We start from the raw sequence: 16,113 nt of genomic DNA, 5'->3' as shown, positions 1-16,113 counted from the left end.
TTTCCTTCGATTCGGAGTAAAACTATCGAGCAAAACCGTTGTGACTTGTGAGTACAGTATTACTTCGAGCCACGAGACGCGAGTATAAATCTCGTATCAAAGATAATTTTATCTCACGGCAAAAACAAGACCCTCGATTCTCATTAAATAACTATCTATTAACATTTAATTCTAAGCAAAACAGGGTTATCTGAGCTGCTATTGCGTCTTATTTCATGAATCCATACTAATATTATAAATGCGTGGGAGAGCCATGCTTCGGCACGAGTGGGCCGGCTCGACCGGAGAAATACCACGTTCTCACAGAAAACCGGCGTGAAGCGGCGCTTGCGCTGTGTTTCGCCGAGTGAGTTAGTTTACCGGAGGCCCAATCCCCTACCCTATTCCCTTCCCATCCCTACGCTCCCCTATTACCCTATTCCCTCTTAAAAGGCCGGCAACGCACCTGCAGCTCTTCTGATGCTGCGAGTGTCCATGGGCGACGGAAGTTGCTTTCCATCAGGTGACCCGTATGCTCGTTTGCCCCCTTATTTCATAAAAAAAATGCTAAAGTGGGTGTGTCTGTCTGTGTGTCTATTACCTCTTCATGCTCCAGCCGCTGAACCGATTTTGCTGAAATTTGGCATGGAGATACTTTGAGCCCCGGAAAAGGACATAGGGTAGTTTTTATCCCGGAAAAATATTGGCGCACCGCGCAACGGAGTTGCGGGCGTCATCTAGTTAGTTAATAATATTATTATCATCACAACGACCTGCAAAATATTATGTTGAGTATATATTATGTCTATGGTTGAAATAATATTTTTTTAAGTAGAGATCGCCCAATGCAATGATCGAAATTCGACCTCCAAAAAAATTTGTAAGTTTCAAATAAAGAGGATATACTTAAAAAAAAAACTACTTACTTGCTAAATCTCGTTCAAACCAATTTTCGTTCGTAGTTTTTATAGTAGGGTAAATTACTAGTACATTAGACAGTACTAGTCATTGGACAGAGCATAAAAACACTATATTTATTAAGGTTGCTTTAAAAACTACCTGTTTTTAAAGTAATAGATCGCCTGATTTTTAAGAAAAACAGGTAGTTTTTAAAGCAACCTTAATAAATATAGTGTTTTTGTGCTCTGTCCAATGACTAGTCATGTTCACCCTAATCTACATTATATATTTTTTTAGGCTTATCATGCCCCAACTTTAGAAGTTAGAAGGGGGGGCTTCTAGAGCCCCGCTCCCCCCCCTTCTAACTTTTTTCACTTTTACTTGTTTGAAACCTACTTTGAAACAAGTATTTTCTTGTTTCAAAGTAGGTTTCAAACAAGTAAAATGTGCCCCCCCGAAAAATTATCAAACAAGTTGTTTGATAACTTTTCGTGGCGCAAACATTCTTTCATCCATCTTTTTCGCCTTTTATTTATTTTTATTTTCATTGAGCCAACAGCTAAGCCTACGAGAAGATCAATTTTTTGTTGCTTTGACAGATTTGACAGATGGAGCCAATAAGAAGACGTTTGACCGAAGTCCCCGCTTGGTCACAACTGATTTAGTTACTAAATTAGGACAAGTGGAATCAGAAGCTTCTAATTAGTCTTCTTTTTAGAATCCTAATTAGAACTTCTAAATTTAGTCAAATGGAATTTAACGCACTTTAGTTAGCCGTAGCGTCTTATAAAAAATTAACAGAATCACTGAACGACAATTGACAGGAGGGAGTTTTGTCGGGAAGGTGAAAGAGTGATGTTGAGTTTTTATATATTATTTTCCTAAAATTGTGTTATTTGAGTTTTTAATGTGTAATATGGTGAATATTAACCATTAGATACTCGTTATCGTGCACATGTCTCCTGTGACCCCCCCCCCCCCCCCTTCAGACCGTGCCTGATATCCAGAAACGTGCTATTTTGTGTTCCCTCCAAAACTCCATCGAGAGTTTCAGTAAAGCGTCTACCACTTTACTGAATCGACCGACTTAGTAGTGCAATACGTAGTTTATGTTCTTAATTTAAACTTCGGCTATTTCCGTATCCTGTCGGCCCACCCTGCCCTGGGGCAGTTCAGATGCCGAAAACGATATTAGACTTTGACAAGACTTTAGACCTGACAATATAGAAAAACGATGCTGAAAATTGTATTTATAGAATATTGTTTTCCCGCTATAATATACTCCACACTGGCCATGGTTAAATAGCCGAAGTGCCATAATATTTAATAAGAAAAAAAATGACAGGTGACAACTGACAAGTGACAACTGACAACCTTGGATTCACCTTTCATTTTTCAATTATTTCAATTTAATTTTCATCGCAAATCGAAACCCAAACAAACAAGTTGCTCTTGCCTGTTGAGACTTAAGTGTAGTTTGTAGAAATTTCTGTGAGGGGCGAGCGCTCGTAATCGTCATTCCGCATTCGTCGCTAACTTCGTACCAGTTTTGAGCAAGACTTTAACGCGATAAAACGTGTGTTATTTTTCTGGTGCTAAATAAGTTTATGCAACATGAATCGTGCCACAAATAGATCGTGTATTTTTATAGTGCTTTTACTTCTTTGTGTTACGCAACAGATAACTTCGAAACGAACTTTCGGTGGTGGTAGTAGACATAGTTATCCATCATCTGGTGGCCTGTCGGGGAGTGGAGGTCGCCATTCCTATCCTAGCTCTGGAGGACTTTCTGGCACTGGAGGGAGTCACGGCTATCCATCTGGTGGCAGCCACGGGTATCCGTCTTCCGGTGGACTCTCTGGTACCGGCCACAGTCGACCTTCTGGCAACGCTTACCCGTCGAATACGCAATCTCACGGGTACCCGTCAAACACGCAATCTCACGGGTACCCGTCAAACACGCAATCTCACGGCTACCCGTCAAGTACTGGAATGTCAGGAAACTCCAGACCAAGTGGAGGCCACACAACTAATATTCACTACCACTACAACTACAATCCACCGCAGCAAATAAGGTACGCCCCAGTTCATGGTGGCGCTCCAATTAATTACCCGGTGTATCACGGAACCCCTCCGACTTATGTGTACAAGTACCAAGATTCAGGCAGCAAATACGGTACTCTGCTAGCTGGTCTGGCTCTCCTGAATTTGGGAACCCTGGCTGGAACCGCTTATGCTCTTAATAGAGGACACTCGAACAGCTACAAACCTGCACCAGGTGAAGTATGTAAGTTTGGACTGAAGAAAGAGAATGGAGATTACGAGGAAACGAGGATAGATTGTGAAATAATTTCAAGCTTTATTTACACGGAGCAGGCAAAGGCTAACAATGTAAGCAACACAAATACTGTTGTGACGACAACAGTGACAAATGTGACGACAATTAATTCTCCACATAACGAGACAGCTCCAGCTGCGGCAGGTCCTGTTGTGTACGAGATGTATCCAAATGGAACTTTGGTGCCAAGGAACGAAACCACGAACAATACGGCCACTGCTGCAAACAACACTGATAATACAATGGCATCATCAGTGACAGTTACAACAACAAACACTACAACAGTGACGAATGCTCTTGATGTTAAAGGTAAACCTGTTGATGTGACACCAGGTATGCAATGTTATGTGATCAGACACACTCCGTCTAGTCACATGAAGAAAACCGTGCCGTGTGGTCTTTTACAAACATACGCTACAACATCATTAAAAAAGAATTCTGCTTCCCGAAATGTTCCTATATTCACAATTTTAACTGTTGTTTTGTCTATCTTTGTAGCGAACTAAAATTTTATTTATTACAAAAGTTAATTTAAGTAATAAATGTCTTAAAAGTATTATTACCCACAACTCGCAGAAGCAATTTAATTAACATGTTATTTTATTTTTATTGAATTTTTATTTCAAATAAGTAATAGAGAACAGCAGGCTTAGCATGGCCACTATAGAAAGGAAATAGACAAAGTGATGGATAAACAAAGGAAATGTTTCTAATCCTTTGTATTTTTATGGTGGCCATGCTAAGCCTGCTGTTAAGATAAACTAAAACTTGTAAAATAATCACAATGCTTTTATTTACTTGAATACCAATAAGTAATTATTATGTATAGCGTCCACTTATGAGTATATTTAGTAAATAATATGTATTTTTATAACTTGTATTTTATAAACCATAGGACAATAAATGTTAATGAAATGTTAGGTAAGTTTAACAATTTCTAAAAGAGCCCACTTGAGAATGCCAATAATTTTTTATAAGAAAACTGTAATGATATGAAATTTATATTTCAATGATACTTAATATAATTTTCCAGTGCTTCCTTTTTTAAGTTGGTTAAAAATATCACAATATTTTTAACCAACTTAAAAAGGAGGTTATTGAAATACCATTGTATAATAAAGAAGTTAATTAAGCATCTCATTGTAGGGAAGCCCTACAGAAGTAGGTGTTACGTTAATTTCTGCCTCTTGTACCAGCCAAAATTAGACTGAATTGCTAAAGATATTGCAATTTTTTAAGGTAAAATGTAACATCACCAGCCAAAATTAGACTGAATTGCTGAAGATATTGCAATTTTTTAAGGTAAAATGTAACATCACAGATTTTTGTAAGTATAGTTTTTTGCTGTAAAGTTTATTTGGTAGACTGTTCTTTGATGTGATATTAATTTGATTATTTAAATAAAAATGTGTATTGTATCTATTTGTGTTATTTCACTCTCCAAATAATGTAAATAATAGTAAATGATAATGATTAGTACTTACTGTAATACCTGACAATATTATGTTTAAGGGTGGGTTGTACCAACTTACTCTAACTATAACTGTAACTACAATGCAAAATGTCTAATCTTTGGTTAAAGTAAAAAATGAACGCCATATTTAACCATAACCATAGAGCTTGACAAGGCTTTAAATGCACGTGGCAAAAAAGGAACTAACGCTGTCATCATACAAAAACGCCATTTTTGACAGTTCTCCTTTACCAGCAGCGCCCCCGCCCATTTTCATTTAAAGCCTTGTCGGACCAGCAACGTCTGTCAAAGTTAAGTTTAAAGTTAAATTTGCCTTAACTTAACTATAACCATAACTTTAACTTTAACAACCCACCCTAAAAGACACCACCTACATGTCTGTAATGAATGCAGATTTGTTATCTAAGGTTTTAAGTTAATTTATAGAATAAAAAATTATATTATTATACCTATATAAGTATTAAAAGTATTAAGTAGGTACTAGTTTCCGCGCAACAAACGCATAAACTCGGTGCAACTATGTTGCGGTCAACATCTAGTATATTGAAATAATGGAAGAGCTTTCATATAACTATAAATTTTATCATTTTTAAAAATAAAGCAAACATGTGCAAAAATAAAAGAGCGACATATTTACAAATGTTGGCTGCGCATGGGCCTGCGTCATGCGAATTGCGAATTGCGAATTTCTGTAGAAAGTGACTATTGACCTCGAACGGCAATCAACCGTTTCACCGACTACCGTGCTATCACTTATTACGCTGTGGTGCTATCGCCAATTTTAGATGCGAAATATTTTTGTGTTCTAACTTCTATTCGACATTCGTGCATACTACGAATGACTCTAAAGCAGCGGTCGGCAACCTTTTGGCAGGCAAGGGCCACAAGGTAGCAAAACAAACTAAAGGCGGGCCGCAGGCCTCATGCTCGTATTATCACTAGAATCTCAATTCTCATATAATATGGGCTTTTCACCTATATCCTTATTTTGCTTATTTTGTTAGTGTCTAAACAGGCTGAATTACGCCGCAAATGTTAAACGTATACAAAACGCGACGTAATAGTGTGTCACCCCTCGTATTCGGCCCGTATTTTGTATGCAATTTAAACGCGGCGGAATTGACGCCGGCGTAATTCAGCCTAGTGTGTTTAGAGCCTTAATTGTTTAAATGGGCGATTCCATTATCGCGGGTGCAACAGTTTGACACACTTTAGAGGATTCCACACCGCCGTTTTTCCATACAAACGCTGTCCCCTGTTTCCTCCCTGGATAATGCCGGTAGAGTTATGATTTATTCCTGAATATCTATGGCCACTATATTAGGATGTCCCTATGTTTTCTTTTTTTTCATAATTTTACTATTAAAAAAGATAAGAAGGTCCAAAAACCCAAAAAAATTGCAAGATTTTCCTCTGTGTTCAAACACCCAGAAAACAAAACTGGCTAAAATATACAAAAAAAAAAACATAGGAACACAGCTCAAGCCATGCTTTAACCTCTTAAAGCTTCCTACAGGCAAAATGAAGCATATTTATTTAAAAAATATCCTTTGAAGGGATACATTTTAACTAGTTTAACAATGATTTATAAATGAAAACCTCATCAAATGTATGAAGGGCCACAAAACAGGTTTGAAGTGTTGTCGCGGGTGCAACCAATTTGACCCTCCTTTAAGAACTGTGATGAGTTCATATGTGAATACTGGTTAATGCGAAAAAATAACTTGCCTATATTTAAAAATAGCATAAAACAAAGAAACTATGTAACTAGATAAAAGTAATTATAGTAATAAGTACTAGAAATTATTAACATTTCTACGTTCGCGGGCGCAACATCAAAATTAAATCGTAATTCTCTAACAAATTTAAAAAATTTCGACATGGAATATATAATTATACTAGTAAGTTTGTAATAAAACTGCACCAAATTGTAGTTATTTTTTAAATTTTCAGTTGTTTATTGGCCTGACAAAATTAATCGTCTAAATCACTCAAAACGATTGAATAGTGTAATTTATATAAAACATTTCGACGTATTGCTGTTTAACTATACTTACAAGTAAGCATTGATTTGAAATATACGCTATTTTAATTTAAAAATATGGGAAAAAGACGCTCTAAATTATTCGAATTCCATTTTTTACCGACAAAGATGTTTTTTTAGTAAATACACATCTTCTTACGTATATTCCAATTAAAAAATGTAACTAATGCCTCATTTTAAAAATTCTCGTTGAGGGCCGTCTGTAGCGGAATGGCCCAAATACTACTTAAGGTTCTCCTACTATTATAGTTATTGTGGTCGTGACTGTTTATTATAAAATACTTACAACTTCTTGGTACCTAACTATAATAAACTGCAGTACCTATAACCTAGGTACTATTTTGCTATAAGTAGGTACTATAATATACTCTGCTTGTTCACACATCCATAATATCAATTTGTAAGTAGGTAGTTTCTAGTTAGGAAAAATAACGTTAATTGTGCTAATATGACTACAAGTTTTGAGTGGGCTATTCAGTATTATCAGTCGAGATACGCGCGAAAACCATGCATCTATTCATGACAAATACCTAAATAAAAAAACTTTCTGGCGACGCTTATACTAATATTAAGTAAGTACTTAAGTATGTATTATGTGGCCACGCGACGTTCTTTCCTCAAAGTCGCTATTTAAACACCGCCGTAGCCTAGCCTTTTTTGCGCCCTGTGCCACTAATTATATGTATTCTGTACCTATGCGAGCGATAACTACACTTTTGTTTTTTAACCGACTTCCAAAAAGGAGAACGTTATAATGTTCGGCTGTGGATTTTTTTTACTACATGGGAAACATCTCTGGGGCGCAGCAGGAAGTACTTTATCGGGAGCAATTAAAAAAAAAAGAGTTGCCTGGTATGGCCATTTTTGCGCCCTCCAGAGACTACGCCCTGTTCCTGGGCACCGGTGGCACCGCCCTATTTACGGCACTTTTTAGTAAAAAGTTATAACTATCTCCCAAAAAAGTATATTATGTATAATATTGTATAAGTAATTAATATCTTCTCATATTATTATTAATGGGCCCAGCCTGCAGACAGACTGTACACTTTCTAATTCTTAATATTAGTTTTGTAAATATTATATACGTAAGTAGGTGCTGATATTATAATATTTCCGTAGTCCGTGTACATAGCATGTAGCTATATTATGCTGTATTTTGCAGTGAGTTGTATTCTGCGATTCTTATAAACCCAGTCGTTGGACGCGCGTCATCAAAATAACGCGAAGGTCGAAGCAACAGGTTTGGCGCCGTGCAAATTATATCAACAACATTAGCTCAATACACGTGACTTTTGTTTGAATTTTGATGCTGCAATTTGTTATAAAATTGCATATGGTTTATGGTAGTTTAGAGGAGAACATTATTTTTGCATTTCAGTGATAATCCACAACTTTTTGGCTTTGTCAGTGATCGTTCCCAACTTAGGTAGTTAATTTTAGTTCACCAGTGACGGTCTCCAATTAACGGGGTGTTAATTTTTGTTTCCAGTGATAATATATCCTCAACTTCGTACAACATTTTGGCTTCGTCAGTCATCTCCAATTACCGCCATTCTTGTTTCCAGTGATAATCCCCAACTACTACCGCCATTTTCTTTTTCCACTGATAATCCCCACCTAATACCGCCATTTTGTTTTTCCAGTGATAATCTCAGCGTGCTGGGTGGCTGGGGCAATTTCAGTTTACCAGTGATGGTCCCCAAATAACACCCCCATTTTTGTTTTCATATTCCCTAACTAATACCGCCATTTTATTTTTCCAGTGATAATCTCAGCGTGCTGGGTGGCTGGGGCGATATCAGCTTACCAGTGATGATCCCCAACTAACACGTACACCCATTTTGGTATCCAGTGATAATCCCCAACTAATACAGCCATTTTATTTTTCCAGTGATAATCTCAGCGTGCTGGGCGGCGGGAGCTGTGGTGGGCCTGCTGCCCCTGTTCGGCTGGCACGCCGCGGTCGACGACTCCCCCGGCTGCTACTTCGTCGAAGTCATGGACTACAACTACCTGCTGTTCCTCTACTTCGCCACCATCGTCACACCAAGCGTGCTGCTGGCGGGATTCTACGCGCACATCTACAGGGTCGTTGTTAAGCAGGTGAGGTTTAACATGTCACAGAATTGCTCACAAACTTGGATCTGAAGTTTTGTTATGTGCTTCGATTTGCCGTTTGGACTTTAGTTTCCGTACCAACTTAAATCTTTCATTTACTCGCTAAAATATCACCATCGCGCTGTATTAACTGATGCTTCAATCTTCATGCTTTTACCGTAACGTATTTACCGTATGAATATTGATACGAGATATCCTATCCTATCCTACTTCCTACTAATCCTACTCCTACTAATATTATAAAGGCGAAAGTTTTTTTGGATGTATGGATGTATGGATGTGTGGATGTATGGATGTTTGTTACTCTTTCATGCAAAAACTACTGAACGGATTTTAATGAAACTTTACAATAATATAGCTCATACATCAGAATAACACATAGGCTACAATTTTAACCGACTTTAAAAATGGGGGAGGTGTTATTTTCGTTTTCTTATGTTCAACGATTATTCCGCCGTCTGTAAACCGATTTTCAAAATTTTTCTTTTGGTATATAGGGTATCATGCCAATTTAGTATTATATTCACAAAAGTGGTGATCTGATGAACAATCCATAAGTAATCGAGGGAACTCCTCAAATTTTATAGGGAAACGTGTGGTGACTTCGGTTTCGTGAGAAGTATTCTAAGCATATGCTACCAACAAGTAAGATTTTGCACCGAGGTATATCTGGTATACCGTGGTTCGGTAGGTACTGAGAGAACTCCTGATTCTTTATAGATACAAGTATGGGAGTTTCGGCGTTGTTTAAATTACACCTTTGCAGTGGTATAGCGGCCATTGGGACCTGTCAGAAAAGTATGGCAAGGTGATTTTCGTGAATGGCTACTTGACGATGATTAGCTATGCAAAAATTAGCCTGGTACAAATGGTTCATTTTTTTTTAATTAACGTATTCGCGTCGGTATGGCGGGCTGTAAGCCGCACCCGACAAGTATGGCATTACGCTTTCGCCTACTTATTTTTTTTCGCCTATCTGAAAATACAAGCATTTTTGTGGAACAAATCTTTAGGCACTCGTTATTTATCCGACACGTTCGATTAACGCCCACGCGTTTGGGCTGCCAGTGCGAGCGCTATGACCATCATTTTCCTTTTTGCCTTTACGTAATTATACCCCTGTAAAACCGCCATACTGGTACAAATGACCAAGAATTTTGTGTCAGGCCTATAATATAGCTCAATGACCGATTCTAAGATACGGAATAAAGCTCATGTCATGATACAACATACTGATATAATAGCAAAGTCGGTCAGATGTGCAAATTCCAATAATGCCTGATTTTAATTATCGGTTCAACGAAAATTATGAGTTATGACGTGGCGTAGGTAGGCGTGCCTAAGAAGAAATTACAATAATGTTAATTGTTATTATGCACTGATAAACCCACTTGAATAGCCAATGGGGATTGTCCATTTTTTTAAATTTTGCTCATTACAAAAACATTTCGAGGAATAAGGTCAGTGATCGTTTTTCTGTATATAAACGAAAAAAATGCCCATTAGTTACTTATATTTTTGAACAAATACGTTTAACCTTTGTTTGACCTTCAATGGCGTTAAATTAGCAATAAATTCGACCAACATTACGTTTCGAACTTTTGGTAAGCTTCTCGTATCAGCTTTCACATAATGAGAACTTGCATTTGAAGAACCACCCATTATAAATAAGATTGAAAGGAAATTTAAAACATATGCAGATGTCAATTGGCGGCCGATGATGACGTCAGAGCGAAACTTTAAAAATTTATTGAGAAAAAACTAGCCAATGAATTTCAAAATTATTTAATTTATATTCTTAAAATGCCCTATTTTAACGAAAAAAAATATAAAAAGTACATGTGATTTTTTTTGGACAATGCCCATTCTCAATTTTTGTGTCTGGTTTCTCGGTAATTCCAGCTGGTTTTGTGTCTGAGTAGTGTGACGTGGGCGGTGGGCGATGGATATGACTGTTGACTGTATATTTTCTCTACGATATGACTAAGCTTTCAGGAAAACCCGTACATCGCGGACAGTCGCGGTTACTTTATTACTAACATAAAAATGTTGTAAATTAATAACAATAATGAGTATTTTATAGTAGGTAATCCTATGAATAATAAATACTAGTTCTTATTATTAGTAAGTAAGTACTTATTTAAATAATAATTGAAAACGTTAAAAATATTATAATAATATCTGGAATCTGGATGGCGCAACATGAAAATCAGTATTGCTAGGTTTTTTATTTTTATTTATTTTTTTAATGAAATAAGGGGGAAAACGAGCAAACGGATCACCTGATGGAAAGCAACTTCCGTCGCCCATGGACACTCGCAGCATCAGAAGAGCTGCAGGTGCGTTGCCGGCCTTTTAAGGGGTAATAGGGGAGGGTCGGGATGGGAAGGGAAGGGAGGGTAGGGGATTGGCCCTCCGGTAAACTCACTCACTCGGCGAAACACAGCGCAAGCGCTGTTTCACGCCGGTTTTCTGTGAGAACGTGGTATATCTCCGGTCGAGCCGGCCCATTCGCGCCGAAGCATGGCTCTCCCACGTATAAAATAAATTGCAAATAAGTACTTAAGTATATTATTTGTAAGTTTATCTTATGGCGAATTAATTTTTCACGGAGACGGGAGAAATGAGAACTACATCTTATCCTTATCATTATATCCAATATCCACACTAATATTATAAATGCGAAAGTATGTTTGTCTGTCTGTCTGTTACCTCTTCACTATTTTATTCCAAAAAAGATACATACAGCCGAACGTATAACCTCCTCCTTTTTGGAAGTCGGTAAAAAAAGTATGGTTTCTTGCCATAAACGAATTATGGCGCAACGGACTTGCGGGCGTCATCTAGTTATTAATAAATTTATAAGTAAGTATTATTTATTATTAACGATATAAGTAGTAAAAACTAATATTACATTTAGATAAATTGCTTTACAATGGACACAAGATAATGGAATTGTTAAAGTCAGTGAGTCACACAACTAACAACTGAACAATCTAAAACAAATGGGAAAATAACGTGAAACGAGCGAAGCGAATCAATCTGCATACGGGCTGTTGTGGAATGCAAATGTAACACACAGAGTTACATATTCAGACATAAAGAAATATATAAAGTACAAAATTAAATGCAATTGGGACATTAAATGCGATGGCACATCTTGGGAGTAGGATGGCTGCTTGCAAGGCTATTTCTACATTATTTTATGACTTACAATTATGTATATATGTTGACATTGTATATACGTGGGAGAGCCATGTTTCGGCACGAATGGGCCGGCTCGACCGGAGAAATACCACGTTCTCACAGAAAACCGGCGTGAAACAGCGCTTACGCTGTGTTTCGCCGAGTGAGTGAGTTTACCGGAGGCCCAATCCCCTCCCCTATTCCCTTCCCTACCCTCCCCTATTCTCTTCCCTTCCCTTCCCATCTCTACCCTCCCCTATTACCCTATTCCCTCTTAAAAGGCCGGCAACGCACCTGCAGCTCTTCTGATGCTGCGAGTGTCCATGGGCGACGGAAGTTGCTTTCCATGTATATATATATACAGGGTGTAACAAAAATAAGTGATAATACTTTAGGGTGTGTACGTGTTCCTTGTAGAGAGTTCACTATGAAAGTAGCAGCGCTGAAAGACCAAAATTTTTTTTCACTTTTGTATGGGAAAACTCGTGACGCTCGGGCCCTTGCCCATACAAAAGTGAAAAAAAAAATTCGTCTTTCAGAGCTGCTACTTTCACAGTGAACTCTCTACAAGGAACACGTACACACCCTAAAGTATTATCACTTATTTTTGTTACACACTGTATATAATTTTAAGTTACAACATTGTAAACCTTCTTTTAAAAGATTAATTTTTTCTCACTTTTTTTGGTAAAAAAGTGGGCCCCGTGCGAGTACTAACCCGGCGAGAAGAACCTTTTCAAGTTCTTCTCGCCGGGTTAGTTCCCGAACCGGTGGTAGGCATTATGTAGACGTTCAGAAAAATATTTGCAAAAATTTATTCTGAATAAAAAAGTTTGAGTTTGAGTTTTGAATTGGAAATCAGGCAATGTGTCTAAATTATTTTCTATTAGAAATTCTGTATTTGATAAAGTTCCTGCCCACTTTTCGTGTAGAAATGATCAAGTAGTTATAACGAGATTGCGAATTGGACATACAAACATCACCCATATTCACAATATTACTAAGACTGAAAAAAGCAAATGCAAATGTGGATGTTTTCTTTCTGTTTTTCACCTCCTTGTTGAATGTTTATCCTATAATGTTGAAAAAAGCTATTGTAAATTACCTACCGATCTAAAAGAATGTTTAAATGATGAAAATGGATGTATTAAAACTCTTAAATTTTTGAAAATAATAAATTTATACAAATGTATTTAAGTAGTAATACATATTCTTTGTTGTGGTCGCTAATGACCCTGATGTTAAAGCGACCTAAAATAAATAAATAAATAAACGGTTTCTTTTATTACTTGGCAGTTTACAATTTAATAACAATTTTGAATAAGAAACTTTAAATTCCAGCGAATATTTCCGTTTCTTTTCGCCAATGTCTTGATAGTTTATACAATCTTTGTTAGTAAAACTACATACTTCATCCTTAGTTATTTAAATAAACATTATCCTTATTTTTAATTTAATTTTCGTTTCAATAAAATAAACTGATTTCTTGGAAACAAATCATAAGCATGAATCCCTATGCGCATATGACGTCTTTGCAACTGCACTGGTTTCTCGGATTTACTAGATAATGTATTTTATTTGCAACTGTTTGGTAATGGTGAATGCGTCATCAGTCATCACTCTTGAATGTCTGTGTCTGAGTCGGCAGTTACGAATTACAATGACGATGAATGCGTCATTATTTTCTATTATTTACACTAACATTGTTATCAGGCCAAAAGTAGCATAATATATTAGGCCATTTCTTTTTCGAGTTCTAATAGTCATCGATGTCTATCCGTCTAGATGTCTAGCACACTTCGTAAAGCCAATATTTACCTCAACAAGTATCTTAATTACAGCTGTGTCAAGATTTTACGACACCACCTCAGATTTAGTATAGTTTGGTACCAAGTACCAACTCTCAGTAGGTACATTAAGGCTTCGAGGTCAATTTAGGTGGTTTTTAATTCACAATTTAGCTGAACAAGCATGGTCGGGTGAGCAACACTGTTTTGCAAACATTGGTACCGTTACAGCGTGCAGCGGTACAATTGGTCGCCATTTGCGTTAAATCCATTGGAACTAATTGATACAATCGTCGATCGAACGCCCACAATACGTACCAAAGTGGACAAAGGAGTGAGAGGTCCATGAGAGGACATTGTCAGTTGATGTACAATTAGTATAGTATGGTATAGTTTACTAGAATAGCCAGTGGCGTAATTATAACATCCGGCATCCGTGGCAAATTGATGGGGCCCTATCAGTAAAAATCGTCAGTGGCGGGGCAAGACCTAAATTTGATGTGGGCCCTAAAATAGGCGAGGCCCCCTGTTGGATGACGCAAGAAGACGGATTTTTGGAGAGAAAGAATTTTTTGACACTCAAACTTTTGTTTATAAAACTTTTTTTAATGAATATTTGAGTAAGTATCAAAACTTGTAAATCCTTTAAAAAAGCCTCGTGGTCAAAGGCGCGCGATGCCCCTTAGACCACGAGGCCGTGGGCGGTCGTCCACACCGCCCACGCCTTACGCCGCCTCTGTTAATAAATAATAATTAAACAATGTATTAAAAAATCTGACCTCACGGCCTCATGGGCCGGGGCCCATTTTGGTCGGCCCGCAGTATTTTGCCAGCCCTGCCACCCTATAGTTACGCTTACGCCACTGAGAACACTATAGATTTAAAGATTCTTATGACTTGATCCATTCTAATATTGAACGTGTAAAGTGTTTGTTACCTCTTCATTATAGACCGGGAGATGGTGACATAAAATTCTTGGTCATTTGCATGAAGCTAATATAGAGACTCTATATTAGCTTCATGGTCATTTGTACCAGTATGGCGGTTCTTTAGGGGTCTAATTAGGTAAAGGCAAAAAGGAAAATGATGGCCATAGTGCTCGCACTGGCGGCCCAAACGCGTCGGATAAATTGCTGGCCCCGGGCAACAAAGCGGTAAACGCCGGTTACGCCCTTTTTAATGTTATTTGATTTTTGGCTTCTCTGAGTATTAATCTATCACCCCTATTTATTTCATATTTTTAAAATAATATTTTGGGTATAATAAATGACAAAAGCTTTATTGAATCGAAAATTCTCTTATGACTAAAACTGTTTTCTTGCATTACTCTATGAAACATAACTTAAAAAAACCGGTGAAGATACGATACAACTAAGCTTTCGCTGTAAGATTCCCCAAAAGAACGGAGTAATCGGCTGGTACGCTCGAAATCTAAAGCGAAAAATACGTCGTAAGTATTATGTTCTTACAGCCGTAAATCTTAAGCGGTTTGGTGTTTTTATAAAGTCAATAAACAATGTTACAACTGAAACAATATCGCTTATTATTTGTATTATACCTTTTTCAATTATTTCAATAATTTTTTATACTATTACAATTATTTTAATATGGTTAAATAGGTAAAAAAAATAACTTTCATATGAGACATGACACATTTCTTTTGGACCACTGTACGCTGCACTATAAACAAAATAGCTTATTTTGTCTCTCCTGCCTACCTAGCATACGCCAACGAGATATCTCACTCTCGAGATAATTAAATTTTGACATTATGAGACGAGTAGTTACTCGTCTCATAATGTCAAAATCTCGACATTATCTCGACCAAACTCTATAAAAATGTGTTATTTCGATGATAGATCTACGCGAGAAAAAATGTTTGTTATGCTAGGGTGAATAGAGATGAAGAGACCAACTATCAAACATCGAGAAAACATGTAGAGTGAGATATCTCGTTGGCATATGCTAGGTAGGCTGAACAAAACGATTTTTGATATTACGCCTTTATTGCCCGGGGCCAGCGAAATAACGAGTGTCGAACGATTTGTTCCACAAAAATGTTTGTATTTTCAGATAGTCGAAAAAAAAGAAGTAGGCGGTAGCGTAATGCGAGATTTACTTCTCGGGTGTGACTTACTCGTACTACAGCCCGCCATACCGACGCGAATACATTATTTAAATAAACAATTCAACCATTTGTACCAAAACTAACTTTGTAACTAAAAGTACTGGTTGCGTAGCAACTAGCATACCTAATCATCGTCGAGAAGCCATTCACGAAACTTTC

At 37.3% G+C, this 16,113-nt stretch overlaps 2 protein-coding genes and 1 long non-coding RNA gene across 3 annotated transcripts in view; all 3 read left to right on the top strand.

Annotated features, from left to right (window-relative positions):
• LOC121732025 (adenosine receptor A3) overlaps positions 1–16,113 on the top strand; it is a 102,719-nt gene that overhangs the window by 84,422 nt on the left and 2,184 nt on the right. Inside the window, exon 2 of the mRNA XM_042121772.1 lies at positions 8,627–8,838. Within this exon, the coding sequence (XP_041977706.1) occupies positions 8,627–8,838 (212 nt within the window). The remainder of the gene's footprint in view (positions 1–8,626; positions 8,839–16,113) is intronic.
• LOC121732026 lies at positions 2,288–3,742 on the top strand. The gene has a single exon (XM_042121773.1). The coding sequence runs from the start codon at positions 2,494–2,496 to the stop codon at positions 3,721–3,723; it is 1,230 nt and encodes a 409-aa protein (XP_041977707.1). The 5' UTR covers positions 2,288–2,493; the 3' UTR covers positions 3,724–3,742.
• LOC121732030 lies at positions 4,279–4,635 on the top strand. Its single transcript, XR_006036314.1, has 2 exons — positions 4,279–4,456; positions 4,520–4,635. It is a non-coding gene; the product is annotated as an uncharacterized LOC121732030 (long non-coding RNA).

The sequence above is a fragment of the Aricia agestis genome, chromosome 11 (assembly GCF_905147365.1).
Source record: "Aricia agestis chromosome 11, ilAriAges1.1, whole genome shotgun sequence".
Classification (NCBI taxonomy): domain Eukaryota; kingdom Metazoa; phylum Arthropoda; class Insecta; order Lepidoptera; family Lycaenidae; genus Aricia; species Aricia agestis.
This window is presented reverse-complemented; position numbering and strand designations above follow the sequence as displayed.